Genomic DNA, 22,899 nt, shown 5'->3' with positions numbered 1-22,899 from the left:
TTTTGACCGGTTAAATTTCGCCTGCGCTTGAAAGCTGGCAAAAAGCAGCGAAAGTCTCGATTTAAATGAGAAAAAAATGTCTGAACCTCAGTTGATCTGTACTTTAAGGAACATTCTTGTAAAAAATCCTCCCCGCCGTTTTTCCTGGCTGTCGGAGGGAGTTTTTTATCTAATTTTATATTTTTCTTCTTTTTTATTAGTTTTTTATGAAATAAAAGTCAAAGTGCTCTCTTAATAAGAGAAAATAGAGAGTGTAAAGGATGAAAAAATAGGGGAATAAAGGGGAAAAATGATGAAAAGAAAATAAATAGGAGAAATAAAGGGGGGAAATACGAATTGGGAAAGAATTCTTCCCTGCTCCAGACCATCTTCCTGTGGGATTTTTTTCCTGCGTGGGTCCCGGGGTGGCTCTGGGGGGGATGGCCGCGGTCAGGTGCCTGCTGTGGCTTTTCCCACCCGCGTGGAACAATCCCAGGATTGATTGCTCCTTGGGAAGATGGGAATTTGGGGATCCTTTTCCTCAGGGATGAGATGTGGCTCCGGGATCGGGGACACCCCCGTGCTGCTGCTGGACAGTTCCTGGCATGTCCTTTTTCCCCCAGACTCCTTTTTTTTGGTGTTTCTTTCCCCACCTCGCCCCGCAGGACGCTCCCGCACGGGATCTGCCCCGCTCCTGTGGGGCTGCGAGCATCGTCCCCTTGCTGTGTCCCCTTGCTGTGTCCCCTTGCTGTGTCCCCTTGCTGTGTCCCCTCCTGTCCCCGGGCTCCGTCCCCTGTCACCCCAAACACCCCACGGGGAGCCTTTTGGGGTGGGCTGGTGTCTCATGAGAGCCTTTTGGGGTGGGCTGGTGTCTCATGAGAGCCTTTTGGGGTGGGTTGGTGTTTCTGGAGAGCCTTTGGGGGTGGGATTGTGTCTCATGAGAGCCTTTTGGGGTGGGCTGCTGTCGCAGTGGGGTGGGCAAGTTTCACAGGAGAGCCTTTTGGGGTGGGTTGGTGTTTCTGGAGAGCCTTTTGGGGTGGGCTCATGTCTCAGGAGAGCCGTTTGGGGTGGGATTGTGTCTCATGAGAGCCTTTTAGGGTGGGCTCATATCTCAGGAGAGCCTTTTGGGGTGGGCTGGTGTTTCTGGAGAGCCCTTTGGGGTGGGCTGGTGTCCCATGAGAGCTTTTTGGGGTGGGCTGGTTTCACAGGAGAGACTTTTAGGGTGGGCTGGTGTCCCATGAGAGCTTTTTGGGGTGGGCTGGTTTCACAGGAGAGACTTTTAGGGTGGGTTGCTGTCTCATGACAGCCCTTTGGGGCGGGCTGGTGTCACAGGAGAGGCGAGAGGATCCTTTGCTGACTGTTTAAAAGCTGCCATAGGGATCTCGGTACCGCGATCAGAATCTGTCGCGACAGGTGACTCCAGCCTGGCCGGAGCAGAGGGGATGGAATGAAGAAGTGAAGGAAGGAGGAGGGCCCAGGGTAACTTTTGAAGGCAGCCATGACCAGATTTGTCTTGCAGTCCCCGGAGGAGCAGCACAACCCCCCCATAGCCCCTCTCCCGCAGCTCAGGGGGCAGGTTCGGCCCCGGCACTGGCTCATGCTGCGTGGGGCTCAGGGAACAGGATGAGGATGGTGGATTCGTCTCCTAATTTTTTTTTTTTTTTATTGTATTGCCATCCACCACCGGGTTTGCAAACCAGTCCCAAACCCCAGCCAGTTTCGGTCCTGGGGAGCCGAGCCAGCGGTTTTCCATCTCTCCCCACAGCCCGGCCAAGGCAGCGTTTCCCCGGTGGAACAAACACATTCCCCCCGGGAATGCCCGCACAGCCCAGCAGAGCCGTCCCGTCCCTCCCCAGCACTCCCACCTTCCTGGAGCTCGGGAGAGCGGTTTTTGGGGAAGGCCACGAGCTCCTCTGTCATTTCCAAAGGGACTTCGCAGGAAATCTATAGCGGGCACTGGAAGGAAATACATCCCTGATGCCGGGGACACACCGAGAGACCGGGGTCTGTGCTGGGCCGGGGCGAGGGGCGGGCAGTGCCCACCGGGAGGGCATCGCTGGGGAGCCCGGCCGGGATGGGGCAGGAATGGGGAACTCAAATTCACATTGCTGAGGAGCCCGGCCGGGATGGGGAACTGAAATTCACATTGCTGAGGTGCCCAGCTGGGATGGGGCAGGAATGGGGAACTCAAATTCACATCCCTGAGGAGCCCGGCCGGGATACAGCGGGAATGGAGAACTCAAATTCACATTGCTGAGGTGCCCAGCTGGGATGGGGCAGGAAAGGGGAACTCAAATTCACATTGCTGAGGTGCCCAGCTGGGATGGGGCAGGAAAGGGGAACTCAAATTCACACTCCCTTTCCTATCCAGGCCGAGATACAGCGGGAATGGGGAGTTCAAATTCACATCCTACTCCCCTCCACGCCGGGATGGGGCAAGAATGGGGAACAAGGATTTACATTCCCTCTCCTATCCAGGCCAGGATGCGGCGGGAATGGGGAGTTCAAATTCACATCCTGCTCCCCTCCATGCCGGGATGGGGCAAGAATGGGGAACAAGGATTTACATTCCCTCTCCTATCCAGGCCAGGATGCGGCGGGAATGGGGAGCTCAAATTCACATTCCTGCTCTACCCCAGGCCGGGATGAAGCAGGAGAAGGGATCACTGTTTTCTGCCCTGTTCCCCACATCCTGGGATCCAGCAGGAATGGGGAACTCTGATTCACATCCCGCTCTACCCCAGGCCGGGATGCGGCAGGAATGGGGAACAATGTTTTCTGCCCTGCTCCCCACATCCCGGGGTGCTGCAGGAATGGGGAGCTGTGATTTACACCCTCTCTTCCTGCAGTTCCCTCAATGCAGCAGGAATGGGGACCTCGGTTTTACACCCCTCCTTCCCCCGTTTCCTGGGATGCAGGTGGAATGGGGAGCTCTGATTTACCCCCCATTTCCCCCGGGCAGGACTAATGCGGGAGTGGGGATCGCTGATTTACCGCCCTTCTTGCTCCCAAAATCGTGATGCAGACAGAGTGAGGAACTCTGATTTTTGGCTTCCTCCCGCCATTTCCCGGCATGGATCAGGAATGGGGGATCGCTGATTTGCACCCCTTCTTCCCCATTTCCCGGCATGGATCAGGAATGGGGGATCGCTGATTTGCACCCCTTCTTCCCCATTTCCCGGCATGGATCAGGAATGGGGGATCACTGATTTGCACCCCTTCTTCCCCATTTCCCGGCATGGGTCAGAAAAGGCGAGTCCTGATTCACAGCCTTCTTCTTTCCCCCAAGACTGGGATGCAGGATTAGGAATCCCTGATTTCCACCCTTTCTTCCCCTGTTTCCCGAGATGCAGCAGGAAAGGGGAGCTTTAATTCACACCCTTCTTCCCTCGAGACTGGGAATCCCTGATTTCCACTCCTGCTCCCCCAATCCTGAGGTGCAGCAGGGTTGGGAATCCCTGATTTCCACCCTTTCTTCCCGCGTTTCCCGGGATGCAGCAGGAACGGGGAGAGCTCATTTGTGCCGTGCTCCTGCTGGGGGCTCCGGGCGGGACCGCTCCTCGCTGCTGCTTTAAAAGGGGCTCGTCAGCCTGAGAGAGGAGGGGAAACCCATCCAGGAGCGCCTCCGTCGCCGCGTTGTTTATTATTATTTTTTTTTATTGGTTTTGTTTTGGTTTGGGTTTTTTTTGTGTTTTTTTTTTTTTTTTTTTTTTTTTTTTTGTGTGTGTGTGGTTTTTTTTTTTTTGTTTTGTTTTGTTTTTGTTTATGTTTTTTTTGGGTTTTTTTTGGGTTTTTTTGTTGTTTTTTTTTTTTTGTTTTGTTTTGTTTTTTGTTTTTGTTTTTGTTTTTTTTTTCAATTTAGGGAAAGAGCGATGGAACCAACAGCATCGAGAACCCCCCTCTGTCTCTTTTCCCCGGCCATCGGAGCCTCTCGGATGCCGATCCCGTTCGGAGCTCCAGCGATGCCGCCGGCAGGGAAGGGATAACAGGGATAAATAACACTGCAGCGCACACGAGCTGGGAAAAAGGAACGGAGAGAAAAGCCGCATCCCCGCCTTCAAGGATTTCCCACCGCCGAGAGGGGAAAACAAGGGAGGAAGCGAGAATTTGGCTGGGGGAGGGAGCTCGGGGAGAGAGAGAGAGAGCGGGAGCCCCGGGACTGTCTCCGGCCGTACACGCGAGTATTTATTGTGCTGCCAATCCGTGCCTGGAGTGTCTCAAGGAGCGGGGGACTCCCCGAGGAGGGAGAGGAGGAGGAGGAGGGTGAGGGGGGAAGACCCTCGGTGGCTGCTCTGAGGATGCTCCATCCCATCCCTCCCCGGTGAGGATGCTCCAGGGGCGGGGAGGCGGCTCGGGGGTGGGTGCTGCTCCCCAAACCCCTCCTTTCACCTCTTTCTTTATTTATTTGGGGCTTTATTGCGCTTTTGCACGGCGGGCGGGTGCTGCAGCTGCCGGGGGTGCGGGAGGGATGCGGAATCACGGGCGAGGGCGGTGTTAGAGGGGTGAACTCCCCTCCCACGCGTGGGCTCAGCCATTGAGAGGGGAGAGCCCCGCACCCCCGCCCCAGAAGCCGCTCCCCGCTCACCCCGGCTGCCTTTCCCAGGCTCTCCTGGCGATTTGCAGCTTGCAGGACCTACCCGGAGCTCCACAGCATCGCGCTGGGTTTTACAAAATTAAAAATTAAGATTAAAAATCCTTCTCCTGACAGGGGAGAGACATTGAGTCAGAAACACCAGGGGTGAAGGGGGGCTTGCAGGGAAATCGGGGATGGCGTGGCCAGGGCAGGGTGGCGCTGGGGGACAGCAGGACCTCGGCTTTTACCTCCTCCCCGGCCAGGTAAAAATCCCGTGAGAGCTGCTGTGCTGTTGGGATGTTTCTGTTTGAAGGAGAAAAGGATCCCCCTCAAGCCTCAAGATGCTCCACAGGACAGGTCTAAACCCGCGGGGGGATTGGGGACACACAGGCGACACCTCCAACTGCATCGGAATCCCTCGGGGCCTCGCATTAAAACTGTTACGTCAGTAAATTATATATTAAAAAAAAAAAATAAAAATCCGACAACAGAAAACACAGCCCCAAACCTGGACGTTTATACAGAAAAAGAGCATCACAAATTGCTAATGTAAGCACCGGCCAGCTGTGTGCACTTGTAAAGTTGTTATAATCCCCCTCCTTGTTATAAACAGGAAAGTACATAATATAAAGCAACAGGCCCGCATTCACAAATACTGACCCTCCTCCCCGGGCCTGCCAAATTCCCCTTCTTGCTGCAGTCTGGGCTGCACGGGGGTCCCCTTCGCCCTCCCGGGGGTCTCCTCGGGGTGGAAACCTGGATCGGGAGGTGCCAAGGACCCCTCCACACCTGATCCCCCCTTCCCTTTTCCTTCCTCATCGCAGCTCTGCCTCCTCCCCTCATCCACCCTTTTCTCTTCTTTTCTTCCATTTTTAATTATTTTTTTTTAAATTTTTGTGTTGTTGAATGCGGCGGTTTGGCTGCGGGGATCCCTGCCCGCTGCTCCCCAGCTCCAGCAGTGAACATCCTGCTCTGCTGTGTGTGCTTACAGCGTCAAAGGGTGGACGTGATATTTCAAACATCAGATCAGTGCGTTTATATATTGGGTGCCCGGAAATTTTTCCAAATAAACACAGCTTGATTCGACTTGGGTGGGCAGACTTATCAACAGACTAATTCTATAAACAAATGAAGGAATAACCCGGAGACCATTGGCTGGTACCAGCGAGACACGTGGAGAGAGCTCGGAGTTTTGTAGCAATGAAATTTTAATTAATGTGGGTGGGCTGAGAACACAAACGACTGTTTATCAGAGACAATTTATTTTCCAGCGCTAAGTCAACATATAATAGCAAACTTACAACAATTATTTAACTTTTTTTTTTCCTCCCCCCCCTTTTTTTTTTTTTTTCTTTTTTTTTTTTTTTTAAGAGCTATGAAGCAGGGACAGAGGCAGAGCGAGCTCCTTCAGGCAGGGCTGGGAGCTGAGCTCGCACAAACAGCTCCCCGGTGGACTCACGATCGTGCTTTGCTCGGCTCCGAGGGGGAAGGCGCGGAGCTGCGATGAGCCACATCTACAGCAGCCACCTGTCCCCCCTGGGCAGCCCGTCCATGGTTTACCTGCCCGCCGCTCTCGGCTTCACCCCCGGCGGGGCCATGTCCCGGCAGGACCCCCCTCAGAAACCCCCCTACAGCTACATCGCCCTCATCGCCATGGCCATCAAAGAGGCTCCGGAGCAGAAGGTGACCCTGAGCGGCATCTACCAGTTCATCATGGACCGCTTCCCCTTCTACCACGACAACAAGCAGGGCTGGCAGAACAGCATCCGCCACAACCTCTCGCTCAACGATTGCTTCGTCAAGGTGCCCCGCGAGAAGGGCCGGCCCGGCAAGGGCAGCTACTGGACCCTGGACCCGCGCTGCCTGGACATGTTCGAGAACGGCAACTACCGCCGCAGGAAGAGGAAGCCCAAAGCCGCGAACCCTCCGGACGCCAAGGGCACCGAGCAGCCGGCGCCGCCCGCCCGCCCCGTCGAGCCCAAGCGGGCCAAGGGGGACGCGGCGGTGCCGCGGGCGAGTGAGGGGACGGCGCCTTGTCCCCAGCCCCCGGTGCCCCCCGCTGCCGCCCCGCCGCACAAGAGCGTTCCCCGGGGCCGCAGCTTCAGCATCGAGAGCATCCTGGCCCAGGGGCTGCGGCCGCCGCCGCCCGGGGCAGCGGCGCCCAAGGCGGCCCGGGCCAGCCCCGGCTGCCGCGGCGGATCGCTGGCGGCCGGCGGCGCCTTCGGGCCGGCCCTCAACGCTTCGCTCGTGCTCGACTCCCAGGTGCACGGGAGGCTTTACCACATCGGCATCCCCTTCCTCTCCTGCTTCCCGCTGCCCTTCTCCGAGGCGATGTTTAATTTCCAGTAGTTCCCCCCTCCCCAATGAACGCGCCCCCGGTGCCGAGCGGGGGGCGCGCTGGGAGGGAGAGATCGGACTCAGACCTCACCACGCGGGTAAAGACCTAAAAAATCCCCCCCCAAAAGCGATGTTTGAAAGGTGACTCAGGATTTCAGGGCATTTTCAAGGCGCGTTTTGCTGCGGACTCTCTTTTGCCCCTGCCGGAGCGACTTTGGAAGGTAAAAGCGGCTTTGTGCTCCCGTGGGCGGTGGAGGCAGAGGCAGCACCACGCTGGCCCCAAGCCCCGAGGGCTTTGCTCTGCACCTTTACTCTTTGCATCCCTCAGGTTCCTCAGAGCAGGCTTCCCCCGAGCCCTTCAGGTCTCTGTTTTCTTCTTTTATTTTTCCTTTGAAAGCCAAGCCCCGTGCCGGGGGGAGGAGGCAGGGTTTTGTTTTGCCATCATTTTGTTTTGCCATCCTTTTGTTTTGCCATCCATAGCCACAGGTGTTAATAATGCCCGTAATTTTGCCATCAATACCCACAGGCACATGATAATTCCTGATGTTCCCCGCTGGCCCAGTCCTCCCAGTGGGTAACTGGAGCTGAACTCATGGCAAACCAAGCAATCCAGGCTCACCCTGAATATTCCTGCTTGCTTTGACCCAGCATGGTGTGGAACTGGTTTCCTGCTCAGCACTGGGGCTTTGGAGTGTCCCCACAGAGTTTCTAATCATGGATGTGGCCAAAAAGAAGGAGATGGATGTGCAAACATGAAAATTTGTCTTTTTCCAACTCTTACTGGGATTGGTTTCTTATGACCAAAAAAGACTGAGGCAGGGTTGTGGAGGCCAGGAGAAAAAAAGATAAAAAGAGACATCAGCAACGTTTCTAAAGATTTTTGTAAAGAAAGAAGAATCCTGACACACTGCAAGAAATAAGGAATATTTTGTATTTTTGTTTGCCGTAAATAGAGGCTTTTTGTATATTCGTGGATAAATGCCCTTTTGGGGAAAAAAAATTATATTCTCAATTTTCATTATGAAACTAAACCTATATCCAATAAAGGTATTTTTGTTCAGGATTGTGGCTGGTGTGATGTGAAACACCCCTTGGTTTGTGCTGGAGGATGGAGGAGTGGGGCCTGCTGTTGATGTAATGGGCCACAAAAAGATGGGAGAGGCTACAAAAAGGTTCCTGGGAAATTGCCTGTTCCTTGAAACTGATGAAGTCTTTCCCCAAAATGATTGTTCCTCCTTCTCCTTCCCTTTTTTCATCCCACCCCATCTCAAAAGCAAAGCTTGCTCTTAAATGAGCACCTGGATATTGGAAATGTGGGGTTTTCAGGTGAGTTTTGATTCAGTTTTGCAGAGGAAGGTTGGCATCAATTCCTTGATGTTTGGACCAGGGTTGCTCATTCCAGCCCAAGGCAAAGAGTTCTTATGTGGGGAAGGACAGAAAATCTCCAAAAGGTGAGAATTGCTATTTAGCTTCCCCAAAAAATGATGCTCATAGGCAGATCCCTGGATGGGCTGAGCTGGAGTTTCTCAATAAAAAAGACAATAAAAAATATTTTTTATTTTTTAAAATCAGATTTGCAAGACAGACTTTATTTTATTAGCTTCCTATTTCTTGCAGCTGCTGTTTCAATATTGAGTTGCTTAAAGTTCTGGCACCGAATTAGAAAATGAAGAAACACTTGCAAAAGGTTGTGAAGGTGTCACTGCTTGGTCTCCAGCGTGATTCCCAGGGCTGGGTGAGTGCTGTGAGGGTTCAATGTCCCTGTGTGCCACTCTTGGCCCTGTGTGGCATTAGGGACAGGTGCCAGGTACACAAGGGGCCACCTGGCCAGGAGGTTTCATTCCAGCCTGGCACTGACATCAGCCACAGGAGGCTGCAGGGAGAGGAAAATAAGCCCAGCAGTGCTGATTTGGGTTTGGGGTGGGGTGGAAGGTTGATGTTCCCTCCCAGGAATTGTTTGATGGTCTCCATCAAGCCCTTCCCCTGCATCCCTGGCGTCCCCACAGCCCAGCCCATGGAAAGGTTTCACCCCCCAAAATTGGATATTTATGCTCTCAGTCACCACTTTTAACCTGCATCTTCAGCTCTTCTGTTTCCCTTTATCCTGACTTGGTCTCCCAGCTGTGACCCCCAGTTTTGTCACCTCTCAGCTCCTGTTCCAGCCCCCAAAATACCTTTTCGGGTCTGCAAACAGGGCTTTTATTCCTTTCCTACTCACCCATGTGGGACCTCTCCCTGTCTGAGCCCTTTCTGCACAAGAGCAGTTTTTTAGTGGTGAAAAAAATCAGTCTCAGTTTAATACACAATGTATATTTTTATCACAGACACTTTTTTTTGGAGACCCAGCTTTTTCTATGCAATGGGAATTTGTTTCTTTGTGAAGCTTTGCTTTGACATTTGATCTTATTTCTGTTTTGGTGGAGTGGAGTGGGACCAAGTGCAGCTGCAGCCTTTAAAAGCCACATTGAGCTTGATCTTGGTTTTGCTTGAGGGAGTGAAATTAGTAAACTTAACATGCTCTGCACAAAAGTGACACTAACTCCAATGAGCTCAGAACCCGGTGAGCAGTTCTGAGGGGCAATTTGGAATTAATTGGGATCAGGCCAGTGCTGTTACAGGGGATAAATACCAAGAAAAAGGGTCTTATTGCCAGCAGGCTGGATGAGTAACCACACACGGCTTCTGCACGTCATCTGTTTATAGAGAGGGGAGAAGTCATGGTACAATAAAAACATACAGTAAAAACATAAAATAAAAACACACAGTGAAAACAACAGCAGAGCAATGAGTGTGCAGTCAATTCACCGATTCCTGCCCTTTGCATGGGGCTGAGCATCCTTTAATCCTCTCCACATCCACGTGGATTTTGGTGCCATGGAAAAATCGAGGACCTGAGGAGCTGCAAGGAACTGGTGCCAGTGGTTTCACACCTGCTTCACAAGCCAAAAACGCAGCTGCCAAGCACAGAAATGCCACCCAGCATTTCACTGGTCCCTGCAATCTTCCTCCTCCTGGCTTTCCCAGCCTCTCAGGGCTGGCTATAAACACCAGTCTGGAATAGTGGGGAGAAGTGGAAGCAGCCTGGGATGCAGGATAAACAGCACACAGCCTGTGTGGGCGATGGAGATGCCTTCCCCTTCCTCTGCAGAGGAATGACCTCTCCCAACCCAGCAAGGTTTCTCCTCTCCCAGCTCTGCAGCCAATTTTAACTCCTAGGAGCACGGAGATCACAGAGGAGTTTGGTTCCCAGAGGGGCTTTGCTCCAAACGTGAGTTTCCTATGAGGGGAACTGAAAATTTGGCATATTAAAATAATTCCGGAGTTTAATTCCTCATAAATGGGGCTTCCAGTCTTTAAATAGGCTCAGTGTGTGTTCTCCTAAAGTTGGTCTCAAAGCATGGATAAAATATAATCAAGTATTTAAGCATGAGCAGAAGCCACTTTCAGGGTTTGTCACTCAAGGTGTGGCTGTCCATGCCTGATTCCAAGGTGCCATAAATCTCAGGGACTTTGTAGCCTCTTCTCCTTCACACATTTTAAAAGTTAATTCTCTTTCTATTCCTTACCACAGAAAACACACAAAGGAGGGACCATCCCTTTCCACACCAAAACTCACTGGCTTCCTGTTGCCCCCTCCTAAGCCTGGTGTGAGAAGCAGCCAATTTCCAAAGCAAAAAAAGGGAAGAAGGATCTGCTTCCTCACTTGATTCATAGCCCCACACACCCAGAGAAGAGATCTCCCAGGAGACTGTGTTCAGGATATTAAACAGATCACATATTTGATTTGAAGTGAAAGACCAAGAAGACAAGATCACAGAATGAGAGAAGTTACAGATGGAAAAGGTCTATGAGGTTATGCAATCCATCAGTCTGGACGTTGCATAATTGCTCCCCACAGTATATTTTTAGTGCTTTATCCAGACAAATCATTAAGTGCTTTAAAATGGGCCAGATTCCTCAAATGCAGTGCGTGCTAAGTCACAGCTGATTTCCCTGAGCCTCGCAGCTCCAGTGTCTAACAAGACACCAAGAGGAAGTTTTGTGTGGTCAGAGAGAACAGAACGGGTCCTTCCAGAAATAATCCAGGCTATCCCTCACAGGAATATCTCCTAAATTGACTGAGTGAGACCTCTAAAATCTCATTTTCGGATTACAGTGAATAATACGTTATTACTTATTCAGATGTTCTCTTAGGCCAAAGTCAAACATTGCTCGTGTTCATGCGAGCACCATTTGTTTTAAGCCAGCTTCAAAGCCGGCTCAGCAAAGCGTAAAGAATGTTTATTTAAAATATAGTTGCTAAATTTAGCATGAGCTCGGTTAGCCTAAATCTTAGGGACATTTTTAGAGAGCACATTGCGAATCAGGAATGCATGGAGAAATAAATAAACTTTCCCACATTTTTGGAAATGGAGGGAGAATTTGCGAGCTCTTTCTCGCATGGGCGATTTCCGTGGATTGGAGGACACAAATTTCCCACTGAACAGACAGTTGGAAATGCACAATGCCGATCATTTTCACTGCAGTTTGGTTTCAAATAATGCTCCTTCAAGGAGGAAACAAAAGCTGTCAGCTTTTTTTTTAAACAGAAATTACGCAGAGCACCAACATGTTTCAATATTTACCCAAGCTCTTTGCAAAGCACCAAGAAGCAAATGGAGCTGGGCTTGGGCACGAGCCAAATCTCGGGTTTGGATTAGGTCTTGTGACCTTTCCTAGGAATTCTGATCCTGGATTTTACACCCACCTCTTGCACATTGGTTCAAACATCCCCCAGCTGTATGCGGGGCTGGGTGAAATGCCATCCAGCCTCTGGGTTGGATGTTTAGACAGAAAATTTTTATGAAGAAATTTATGAAAATTTTAATGTTTTTTAGACAGAAAATTTTCATTTTCTGGTTTTTCAGACAGAAAATTTTCACTTCCCTAAGCTTCCACAGCTTAAAGAGACACATTTGAGTCACCTTTGCCTCAAGTGATATTCTCTGAGAGACCTGAGCAAACCTGTGATGAGCAGACATGATGAGCAGTTAAATTCTCTTTTATCAGGTGACTTTTGATGATCTCCCTCCATCCTTCCCATCCTTTGGTTGCTGTGAGTGGGGTGTTCCTGCTCCTGGAGTGGGAGGGTTCCAGCTGTGCCCCTCATGGGGCTGCAGGGCACAAGGGACGTGTCCAAGCACCCCCCTTGCCTCTGGTGGGATTGGGATCAGCTCCTCCCCAAGCACACAGGTGGAATAAGGGGGTGTGGAGCAAAGCACAGGGTTGTTTTCTTCTCCTTCCAAAGTCAGAGCTCCACCACTTCCAGTGGTTCCAGCAGCTTCCAGCACCTTCATCCTGTGCCTCAGCTTTCCATGGCAGTGCCAATTCCCACCTGCAGACCCATCCTTCCCAGAGCTTTCCAGATGAGCCTTTGCAAATCCACTGGCCCAACCTAGCAATTCCCAAACCCACAGTGAGCTGGATCCCCTAATCCTTCACTACCTATCTCCAATTGCTTACTGAGTTTCTGTTTTCCTTAGAAGAGCAATATGTAATAATAGTTGTTACAATAATTATATTTCTGTTTTTACATCTGTAAAGATTAAGTTAAACAGTATGAAGCCCATTAAACTATTTCATGTCATGCTGCCATAAATTTCCTCCATTCCCATTGCTACTATTATTCCAGAGTAAACTCTGAGATCAAGCTGCTGCCACAGAGAGTTATTTATAGGAGCTCATTCATCAATAAAAACTTCAAAAGAAATCTGTTACTCTTCTATTGGGAAGCCAAAGAAAACTAACATAAAGACAACCCTGTTAAGAAACAAAGCTAAGGAGACCACAAGACATTAAGTTAAGAAAAATCCTGATTTCTAACAAATGCCATGCAAGGAGGGGAAGAAGAGGAAAAAAAAAAAGGAAAAGATTGTTGGCAGCATGAATCCTTTTAAGTTGTTTTGCTCTCATTGGATGGTTAAAATAAACTGTTAGACAGTTGTATTTGGCCTGGCTCAGCCCCCTCATTAGGCTCCATGTGATGGATTTGGGATCTCACAGTGTGTAAGGAGCTCTTCATCCCCTGCAGAAGCTGGTGCTGTCCTGCTGCACCCATCCCTCAGCACAGCAGAAACCCAGCCAGGAGTGAGGACTGGGCACCAGAAAGCATCCACCTCCCTAAAGGTAAACAGATAAAATAGGAAAAGTTGGCTTTTGTCATCTCTACTTTCTCTCATTTCTTGTTGTGCCTTTCTCTGTACTCCTGAGCTGTGCAGGGTTGGATTGGGTGGTCATGGTAGTCCTGCAGAAAATTAAATGGAGGAGAGCTCCCTTCCCTGTTCCACCTGAAAATCAACCTGAGAACAGGCCAGGGGAGGGGATTCCGCTCCTCTGCTCTGCTCTTGTGAGACCCCACCTTCATCCTGCTCTGGTGCCCCCCATACAAGAACATGGAGCTGTTGGGAAAAGTCCAGGTGAGGCCACAAAGTTGATAAAGGGACTAGAGCACCTCTTCTTGAAGACAGGTTGAGAAAGATGGGACTGCTCAGCTTGGAGAAGACAAAATTGTGTGGAGATCTCACAGCACCTCCCAGTATCTGTAAAGGCTATGAGGAAGCTGGAGTGGGATCCTTCATCAGGAGCTGGAGTGACAGGACAAGGGGGAATGGCTTTACAATGGAAAAGAACAGGCTTGCATTGGATGCTAAGGAGAAATTCTTCTTCGTGAGGCCCTAGCACAGGTGGCTGCCCCTGGATCCCTGGAAGTGCCCAAGGCCAGGCTGGATGGGGCTTGGGGCCATTTGGGACAGTGGAAGGTGTCCCTGCCCATGGCAGGGGGTGAATGAGATGATTTTTAAGGTCCCTTCCAACCCCAACCATTCCATGATCCTGTGATCTCTCTCCTTTTGGTCCCTGTCTCATTAACAGCCCCACAGGAGTGAGACCCCCTGAAGGAGCAGGCACTGAGGATCAGCCACACCAAGAGCCTCAAACTGTGTTTTTGGAGCTCAACAGATGCACTCCCTCATTTCCATGACAGGATCTGCGTCCTGAGAGCAGTATGGACCCACAGCTCCTGGCAGGACCTGGTGATGATTATGAACATTTCATAATCACATCCCAAAACATGAAAGCTCAGAGGTGAGGGTTCTGGTTCCCAGGGATCTCTTTTCATCCTTACTCACACAAAGCTGGGCAGGGCACTTAGTGTAGATTCACCTCCATCAACGCTCATCACACAACAGCTCAGTTCCTGCTCTGAGCTGGCCATCAGAATTATCTCCAGAACCTGCCAGGACACAAAAACAGAGGGCTGGAACTCCCAATCACTGAGGCTCAAGCTTTGGTGAAATCACCCTTTGGTTTTATGTGGAGGGGCTGGATAAAATAAATCTGTGGTTTAGGGAATTAGGGGAGGTGAAATTTCACTTGCAGCAAATGCAACCTTTGCCTAAACTGTCCTCTCTACACTCACCCAAAATTATTTATTTTCCTTACAACCTGTTCTTGGCAGTGCAGGTGAGGCATCCTTGTTTTCCTTGTGCTGAGGATTCACAGCAAGAACTCCCAAATCCCAGTGATGTGACTTAAAAGCAGCCCCATCACTTCCTCCCAAAACTGAGGTAAAAGGTAAAGAAATCTGTCAAAACTCCTCAAATCAGGGGCTGAATAAATCCCTTTGCCCAAGACATCTGAAAGAACTACCCTCAATTTTGCCCATCTTCGCTTTGCTCCAAATTGAGGCTCATGTAGCCAGTTTGAAACTGATGTAATTATGGTTGTTCAAAAAGAGTGGCAGAGCCAAGTCAGTCACAGTGACTCAACCATGCCAAGAGAAAAGTTTTTATACATTGCTACAGCTCAGATTTGGAACTGCTCTAAACACTAAACACAAAGATTATTAATAAACATGCAACGTCTCTCGGTACAAACCAGATTTATTCCCATCTAACTGTATTTACTGTTAAATAGAATTGGTTTGTTATGAAAAGGGCAAAGAGAAGCCCTCAGTTGTTGTGTCTGGTTTCAGATTAGACACTACATAATTTCTGAGTAACAATAACAGCAATTGTGACCCACTTCTCATGGAGTATTTTTCACTGATTTCTCCTAAAGTGCTTTGCAGGGAAGGTCAGTAGAAAGACCCATTGTAAACACAGGGAAATCTCCTGATTATTTGTTTTGGATGGTTAGAGAGGAAATTGCATATGCTTTCATGGAAAAAAAAAATCCTCTATTATTATCCTCTGTCCTAAAAAGGTGGTGGTGGGGGAAAGCCTGGTGACTCTGATCTAAATTATCCTAAAGCAAATTTCTGGCAAACCAAATGAAGCCAGACGACTCTGGATTTAATGAGAGTAAATAGTAGCAGACAAAGTTAAAGCTTGAACCAGGGCACCCAGCTGCTGCTCTGCACAGCTTTGCTGCCTGTCTTGAAGTCTTTGATTGCCCAGTTTTATTTTCTTAGCTAATTTCAGAGATATTTTTCTTTGCTTGAGCATCAACAGGTCAGCTGCTGGCAAAAGCAAGTGGCAAAAAGCTGTAGGCGTAGTTTATAGACAATTAGGAGAAGAACTGTGTTTAGAGTGTGAAATGCAATCACCTAGCCAAACTTGCCTGATAAGGCTTGAGGCTGAGCAGAGCCAGCCCTAGAGCAGACTGAGATGTGATTCAGCCCTTTGAAGTCTTCTGATCTAATTCTCAGTGCAGCCATACATGATTTCCGTTGCTGGGGAAAACAAAAAGTCCCATCCCACATCCCAGAACCCCAGGTGCTCTCCTGTATCTCTTGGCTGTGGAAGCTCCTTGTGCTGTGACTCCCTTGGAGGTGTTTGGAGGGGGTTCTGCCTCTCAGGGCTCAGCCAAGCTTTGCTGAGTGTTTAATTTGCAACACTCAGGCTTTGCCTGGGCAGGCACCTACCGAGCTTTGTTGGGTTGGCCTCCCAACCTTGCCCTCTCTGCCTTGCTCTTGTCAAGTCTCTCATCAAGACAGGACTCGTCATACTCCACCCTGGTGGCTCAGCAGAGACCTTTTGGCCTTTCCTTGAGTTTCCAAAGGTGGGGGCAGGTTGTGAGAAAAGCTGGATGAAGGGAGGCTTCTGTTCCCACTCCTGCTCCTCAGCATTCTCTCAGGGTTTCCCAGAACTCAGAAGTGGTGGACAAGTGGTCACTGTTCATAGATTGTTGCTTGTTCATCCAAATAAGATGAGGAATTAGTGGCTCCATGGCCTTTTCCAGTCAGATTTTGTTAAGATTTCTTTGTTAGCATCTCCAAATGAGACAAGCTTCCCTCTGCTCTCACCCCTGTTTGCTTTAAAAGGGATCTTCTTTTCTTCCATTAAAAAAAAGAAAAGAAACCAATAGGGGGAAAAAAATACCTTTAAAATATCCAAGGAATGAAGTTTCTCTTTGAGAATGTTAAAACTACAGAGGAAACATGAAGAATCAACTCTGACATACATGACAAATATTGAAAGGGAGCTGAAGCTGAAAGGCAACTCCTTGAAGACTTTGGATCATTAAGAAAGTACATGAATGAGTTGGAATTCTTGAAAGAAAACCTATCCCAGGCTTACTCCTTTGGCTCAGAGCCAGAGGCTCTGTGTTTGCCTCCCAAACTCTACTGCAGTTCTGATGTCTGAGGGAAAATCCATCTCCTCTGATTTCCTAAGGTTGGGCAGGATCAGGGAGCTGGGGGTTCCTGTCTGCTCATTTTGGGGCTTGGAGCAGCACTGGGAGCCGATAAAATCCATAAAATCCAAAAGTCATAAATCCTGGCTGCCTTTGCCCCAGCCAGGGTAAGAGAAGCAGCTCTGCTGTGGCCCAAAGGGTGACCACCAGAGAGCTGGGCTGGGCTGTGCAGAGCTTTCCCAGGCTCAGGCTCTCCCTGGACTGCTCTGTGTCCACTGGAAAGTGCTGGGATGCAAACCCAAGGTCGTGGCTGCTCAGTCCCGTGTGGATTCTGCAGTCCTGGGGCTGTGGCACAGAGATGTGAACGTGGAGGTTTTGACAGTGAAGGTTGTCTCTCCAGGAGGTTCCTTCTTTTCTTAAGGAATGCTGTGGGATTGAAGGTGAGTCACCCACATTTTGTCCAGGTCAGCTGCACCCTCAGCTAACAAGGGAGTCTTTGGGTTCTGGGAGCAGAACATCTCTCCTGGGTGGCCTGAGCAGAGCCTGGCCTCTCTGTACAGCTCTCCTGGCTTGGGCAGGCGTGGGAGCTGAGCCCTGAGGGGTGTCCAACCCAGAGGATGATGACCTTATGGACCACAGAAGCTCCACATGTGACATATCCAAGCCCACACTCCTTCCTGTGCCCCCACACAGCTCTCACACCAAGTCCTGCCCCACACCACCCCAACAGCTCTGAGGTGACCCAGCTGCCCAACAGGGAGCTTCACACCCAGCTGAGGCCCACAATCAGCTCTGCAAGGGGAAGGGACGTGGTGTAGGAAGTGGCTTTGGGGTGGTTTGGTGTGGGAGAGGAGGGAGGGAGGCAGAGGGATGTGGAGCTGAGCTTTCCCATGGTGGCTGCAGCAGTCATCTCCCAGGACTCCCTGTGTCCTTTCTGCCAGCCACGTTTTACAACCAATTCCCAGCTAGTTTTACAACCAATTCCCAACTAGATTTACAACAAATTCCCAACTAGTTTTACAACCAATTCCCAACTAGTTTTACAACCAATTCCCAGCTATTTTCCCCAGGAACAGCCTGGCTGGGAGCTGGCCCAGGCTGGTGAGATAACGCCACGATGCGCGAGCTCCGAATTTCACAGCTGTGGTCAGACAGCCTTTAAAATCTCCGAGACAGAACTGGCCCTGTGCAGAGCAGAAATTGTAAGTTTTGGCCCTGTCTCTAACCTTTGGAGAGCTGCCCAGCTTCTGACAGTCTGTGATGATGTCTCTGTGGAGGAAATCCTACGCTGAAGAAAAGCATGTTGCTTTCTCCCAAAGTTATATTCTTCCTTTCATTCGGCCACCATAAAGGACACTTTGTCATCTTGGCAGATCCTAAATATTCCCTCCTAATTTTATGGGAGGCAGAAACAGGGACAAAAAATTAAGGATTATTCAGGAATGTTATTTATGGCTAAGGATATAAGGGATTTGAATGGAAATAACAATTAAACTCAAGAAAAAATTCACACTACAGGTCACTGCAATCCCAACTTTTCCCCTCGTGAACTCAAGCCGAGGAGGTTTTCTTCCCCTTTGTGATTTAGGCTTTGCTAAACTTCTCTGAAAATAGTTCATATATCACAGAGAGGAATTTCCATGGGGAACATAAATACATCTGTGGAAAGAAGGGAAAATTTTTCCTTGTCTCTGGGAATGGATGAGAAAGAAAGACAGTTGACGCCAGATATTAATGATGAGTGGAGGAAGCCATCCAAAGAAAAAAAACTACTGAGAATACTAAAACTATCCCAAAGTCACAGACCTATAAAAACCTACTATGGAACAATGACTTTTCCACTAATACAGGCTTAGATTCAAGAAAATATTTAAGCACAGGCTTAGGCTGGTCCCAGTTTGGAGCAGCTCTTGAGTGAATTTCAGCTTCGTGGATGTGTTTTTCAGCTCTGGGGATCTCAGCTGGCACTAAACATGCCCACAGGTAAATCCAAGCTTAAGGACTCTTGAGAGGGGAGGCTTTTCCTTCTGGTGGGACCAAGTAATTAACACAATTTTCAATTTCTTTGGTCCTGCAGGAGTTTTTATTAAATTCATAGCTCAGAGGACAGCGCTGAGGGCATTTCGAGCTTATGGGTTTTGATCAGAAGGAAGTTGGATCAATCTAAAGGAAATACAAACCACAATATTCAAATATTTGTGGTTGATACACTGAGATATAAACATGGATCCATTGTCTATGTGGACATACAGACACATCCAGAGGGTGACAGCCACGGAGGGACATTAACAGCTGATCCTTTCCAGCAAACACCTCTGCAAAACAGAGCTGGTGGAGGGAGGGAGAGGATAACTGAGGGAGATAGCTGTGCTTGTTTCTCCTCTTCCCATTTTCTCAACTCAAGTAAGTAGAATTAAAACAAAAAGTTTGGGATCAGTTTGGATGCAGAGGTGTCCCCCTGGTTCACAAATCAGTCAATTTTCTTCCAGCCTTGTCCCACAAGGGGATGGAGGTTACATTGATGGGGGACACCTGAGGGAAGTGGAGGAACAGCCAGCAGACGAATCTTTTTAATAACCTTTGTCCCAGCTCTCAAGATTCCCTCAAGCTGGGTAAAAATCCCTTTTTTGCTGTGCTGATAACTTTGCACACATGATAAGATATTTACTCAGGTCAGCTCAGCAAACTCTACCTCAACTACAGCAAAAATACTAACTCAAATAAAATAAAGTAAAAAATGGTCCAAAAGCAGCCCAGGGACAGGACACCACCCCCTCCCACCCTTCTAGGGAGCTCAAAGCACAAGTGGACAGGAGTGACTGGAGTCTCCCAGTGGGGCAGGGAAACATTCCTGCTCTCCTGAGGTGCTGAGAAGCAGAGGCACAGTAATGACAACCCTGCATGGGCAAGTCAAGGCAGCCCTGAGCCCTGATCCCATGTGGGCAGTGCCACGTCTGCCCTGCACCTTCCCCACCAGCTGCTGGGTTCTTCTGCCATCCCCCAGTGCCTTTGCCATGGGAATTCCATCCTTTGCACAAGGGCAGTCGGTGTTTCTCACCTCTGAAGGCCACGAGCTGAGCACCTTCTGCCACGTCTCACACACAGCCTTGCATGCTCCCATCCTCCTGACACAGTCAGGAAGTGCTGCTGGTGTTCAATGCCCATCCAGCTTTAGATTTTAGCTCTTCACTGCCTCCACCCTGCACAAGACCCCTGTGGGGACGAGCTGGGGTTACATGGCAGCCACGGGGACGTGGCTTTGGCGTGCTGCAATGTGGCCCAAGGATTGCAGGGCCGAACCCGCCGGCCTCGCGCATCCCTGTGCCCCTGACGTGGTCAGGAGGTGCTGTTGGTGTTCAGTGTCCATCCAGCTTTAGATTTTAGCTCTTCACTGCCTGCGCCCTCCTCAAGATCCCTGTGGGGATGAGCTGGGGTTATGTGGTAGCCATGGGGATGTGGCTTTGGCATGCTGCGATGTGGCCCAAGGATTTCAAGGCCGAACCCGCTGGCTTCGCACGTCCCTGTCCCCCTGACATGGCCAGGAAGTGCTGGTGGTGTTCAATGTCCATCCAGCTTTAGATTTTAGCTCTTCACTGCCTCCACCCTCCTCAAGATCCCTGTGGGGACAAGCTGGGGTTACATGGCAGCCGTGCTGTGACGCGGCCCAAGGATTGCAAGGCCGAACCCGCCGGCCTTCCCCGAGCGCTGGGATTTGGCGCAGCTGGGTGAGCAGTTTAATTGGTTTATTAACACATCTCCACGCTGACATCAGGAGCATTAAAGGCTGTGTAAATACTGGGGCAAACAGCACTGCCAAGGTGCTGCAGGCAGGTGGGAACGCCTCTCCCCAGCCCCTCAGTGAGCTCCGTGATTTCCTGCTGTCTCTGCACCCCTGAGGTCCAAGGTGGTGGAAGGCAGGAGGCAAAATCTCAGCTCATTTCGGAGCTGAAGACAGGATTTGTGTGCTACACACCAGCCTCAGGTGGCCCTATTCTTCTTTAGAGCATCCGGGGAGCTGCACTGATGCATCCTAAAATCACGTGGGGACCTCATTGCTACCACAGCCTTCAATCCCAGGAGGTGAGATGGGCTCCCCAAACATCACAGTCCTGGTGCTGCTGCCGCCTCCATGGGGTTCTCATCCCTGCTGGGGTTCCTCCTCCTTCTCTGGGCTCCTTCCTCCTCTCTCATGGTGGAAACAAAGGGTTTTTTTTTTGGGGGGCGGGGGGGGGTTTGGAAAGGGCTTTTGGGCCGCTCTCTGTGGCTTTGTCCTGAGGCAGAAGTTCCTCCAGCACCTCTGCTCTGAGCCAGAGCCAACATTTGGGTGAAGCTCCGTGGCTGTCACCGCTCAGAGCTGTGCCTCATGTCCCGAGGGAGGAGAGGATTAGCAGGACACTTCAAAGCCTTGTGTAATTGCACTTTCACTCAACTCGCACGCCTTTGTTCGCTTGATTTCCAGAAGAAATGTCAGGAGAGCCTCCAGGGACGGGCGAGAGGATCCCTCTGATGGTGACACCGGGTAGAACAGAGCCTGCACGTCCTGTCCCCACACGGCATCCTCTGATGCCTGTGAGGGTGAATAAATCAGCTTGGGGTTCAGCCCCTTTGGCCTTTTGAACCCTCAGCAGGGAGCTCTCAGTGCTGCCCCTCTGTGCTGGAGCTCCTCTCTCTAAATTAGAGGGTGAGAGCCAGGCCTCCTGCACCTCCTTCTCCTCCTGCCACCCCACAGGGGATGCTGGGCTGGGCTCAAGGCCTTCCCCTTGCCTCCCTGAGCTCACATTCCTCTCTTCTCACACCCCCTGAGCTACCTAAGGGAGTAAACCCCTTTTTTCTGTTTGCTGTGCTGCTTCTGAGTGCTCAAAGCTTGTGGCAGAGGAGCCTGGAGGTGCCACCAGCAGCTGGAGGGTTGCTGCCCACCTCTCCTCCTCCATTCCTAAATGGAAAAGGTTATAAAGATTATAAATGCTTTGAGCAAACAGCACAGCAGAGAAGAAATCAGATTCCCTTGGCTGCTGTCTCAGGGAGTACCAGCACTGCTGCTTTAATACATTTACTGCCTGGAGCAGCTGTAGCCCCCCTCTGCAGTCAGAGCCTGGCCCAGCAGAGCTGGGAACAGTGGAACACAGTGGAACAATCAGCTCAGAGATCCCTGACCCTGCACCAGATGCTGCAGGATTCACAGTTTGCAGGCTCTCACATGGAAACCAAATCATCCACCTCTGGGAGACACTTTTAGGTTTTTCTTTAAAAGGTGCAGATTGTGCAGAAAAAGGCAGTGGGGGATTTCACGCAGACACAATCACCACTTCAGGGGATCTTTTAGTCAATCCTGTCTTAAACTTTCCCTGTTTTTCCCCCTCTTTTTCACTGTCTCTGACTAGGAATTATCCTCTACCTTCCTCAGTTTCTGACAGTTCATCCACTGACCAAATCCTGGCTCTGGGGATGTCCTCTTCCCTTTGATTTAATCAGTCTTCTTTCTGGCAAGTGGGTTTTGAAGAGAGAATGAGCCATTCATTTAGAAAAATGAAACTGGTGCATCACAGAAGATAAATATTGGGAACTGGTTTATCTGGTTTGAAAATATGCTCTGATTTTCTTCTCGCCCTGTTCCTGGTGAAGAGTGAGCTGTTGTCTCTGACACTGCTCTGGGCTCTTCTCATCTTGGTTGGGACTTAGAAGTGAAGAAATTGAAAAGAAGAAAAAAAAAAAAAAACCAAAAGAAAAACAAGGGAGTGTTTTGAATGTTGGGTGATTTGGTGGGATGCCAGTCAGAGGTGCTGGGTGAAGGCAGGTGATGAAGGGTTTGCCTGGCTCATCCCCAGACATTTTGTTCCTCCTAAATCAGCTTTGCCTCTCCTGAGTGTCAGGTGAACTCAGAGCTTGTCTGTCTTCAGAAATGCCACAGAAACTTCTCATCTCACAAAGGTTTCCTTTGCTAACTGGAATAAAATTCACAGGCTCGAGTCACTGTCAGCTCTTGCCATTTTGACTCATTAAGATACAGAAATTTGAGGGTTTTTTTTTTAAATATTAAATATTGTTTTTCTGCCTGGAGATCTCTGGGGATCCCAAACCAGAGGCATTTAAAAGTGGGCTTTGCAAAGTTAAGTTTAGCCTTCAAGGTGGGACCTGATGCCACAAGGGTTTGAGAAATTCACTACAAGAAGATATTTTTAATGGTTTCACCTTTTATTTTCTCCTTCATTTCCCTTTCTTCTCTCCTCCCTGTTTTCTCAACCGTGGTGCTAATAAATTAGATTATCACTTGCTCTAGACCCTTTTATCCTGCAGTGGGAGCTGAAATGCTGCCCCACTTGGAGGGTTGTGATCTTAATTTTAAGGCAAAAGGAGGGGGAAATAGAAATAATTCGATTCTTGTTTGAAGAAGTCACAGG

General features: G+C 49.8%; 1 protein-coding gene across 1 annotated transcript; it reads left to right on the top strand.

Annotated features, from left to right (window-relative positions):
- Positions 1-5,023: 5,023 nt before the first annotated feature.
- FOXL1 (forkhead box L1) lies at positions 5,024-7,952 on the top strand. The gene is made up of 2 exons (XM_063167573.1): positions 5,024-5,101; positions 5,924-7,952. The coding sequence occupies exon 2, from the start codon at positions 6,056-6,058 to the stop codon at positions 6,899-6,901; it is 846 nt and encodes a 281-aa protein (XP_063023643.1). The 5' UTR covers positions 5,024-5,101; positions 5,924-6,055; the 3' UTR covers positions 6,902-7,952.
- The last annotated feature ends 14,947 nt before the right edge of the window (positions 7,953-22,899 follow it).

The sequence above is a fragment of the Melospiza melodia genome, chromosome 13 (genome assembly GCF_035770615.1).
Source record: "Melospiza melodia melodia isolate bMelMel2 chromosome 13, bMelMel2.pri, whole genome shotgun sequence".
NCBI lineage: Eukaryota > Metazoa > Chordata > Aves > Passeriformes > Passerellidae > Melospiza > Melospiza melodia.
This window is presented reverse-complemented; position numbering and strand designations above follow the sequence as displayed.

Coding starts and splice junctions, on each gene's coding strand:
- FOXL1 (XM_063167573.1), top strand. CDS start 6,056: ATGAGCCACATCTACAGCAGCCACCTGTCCCCCCTGGGCAGCCCGTCC.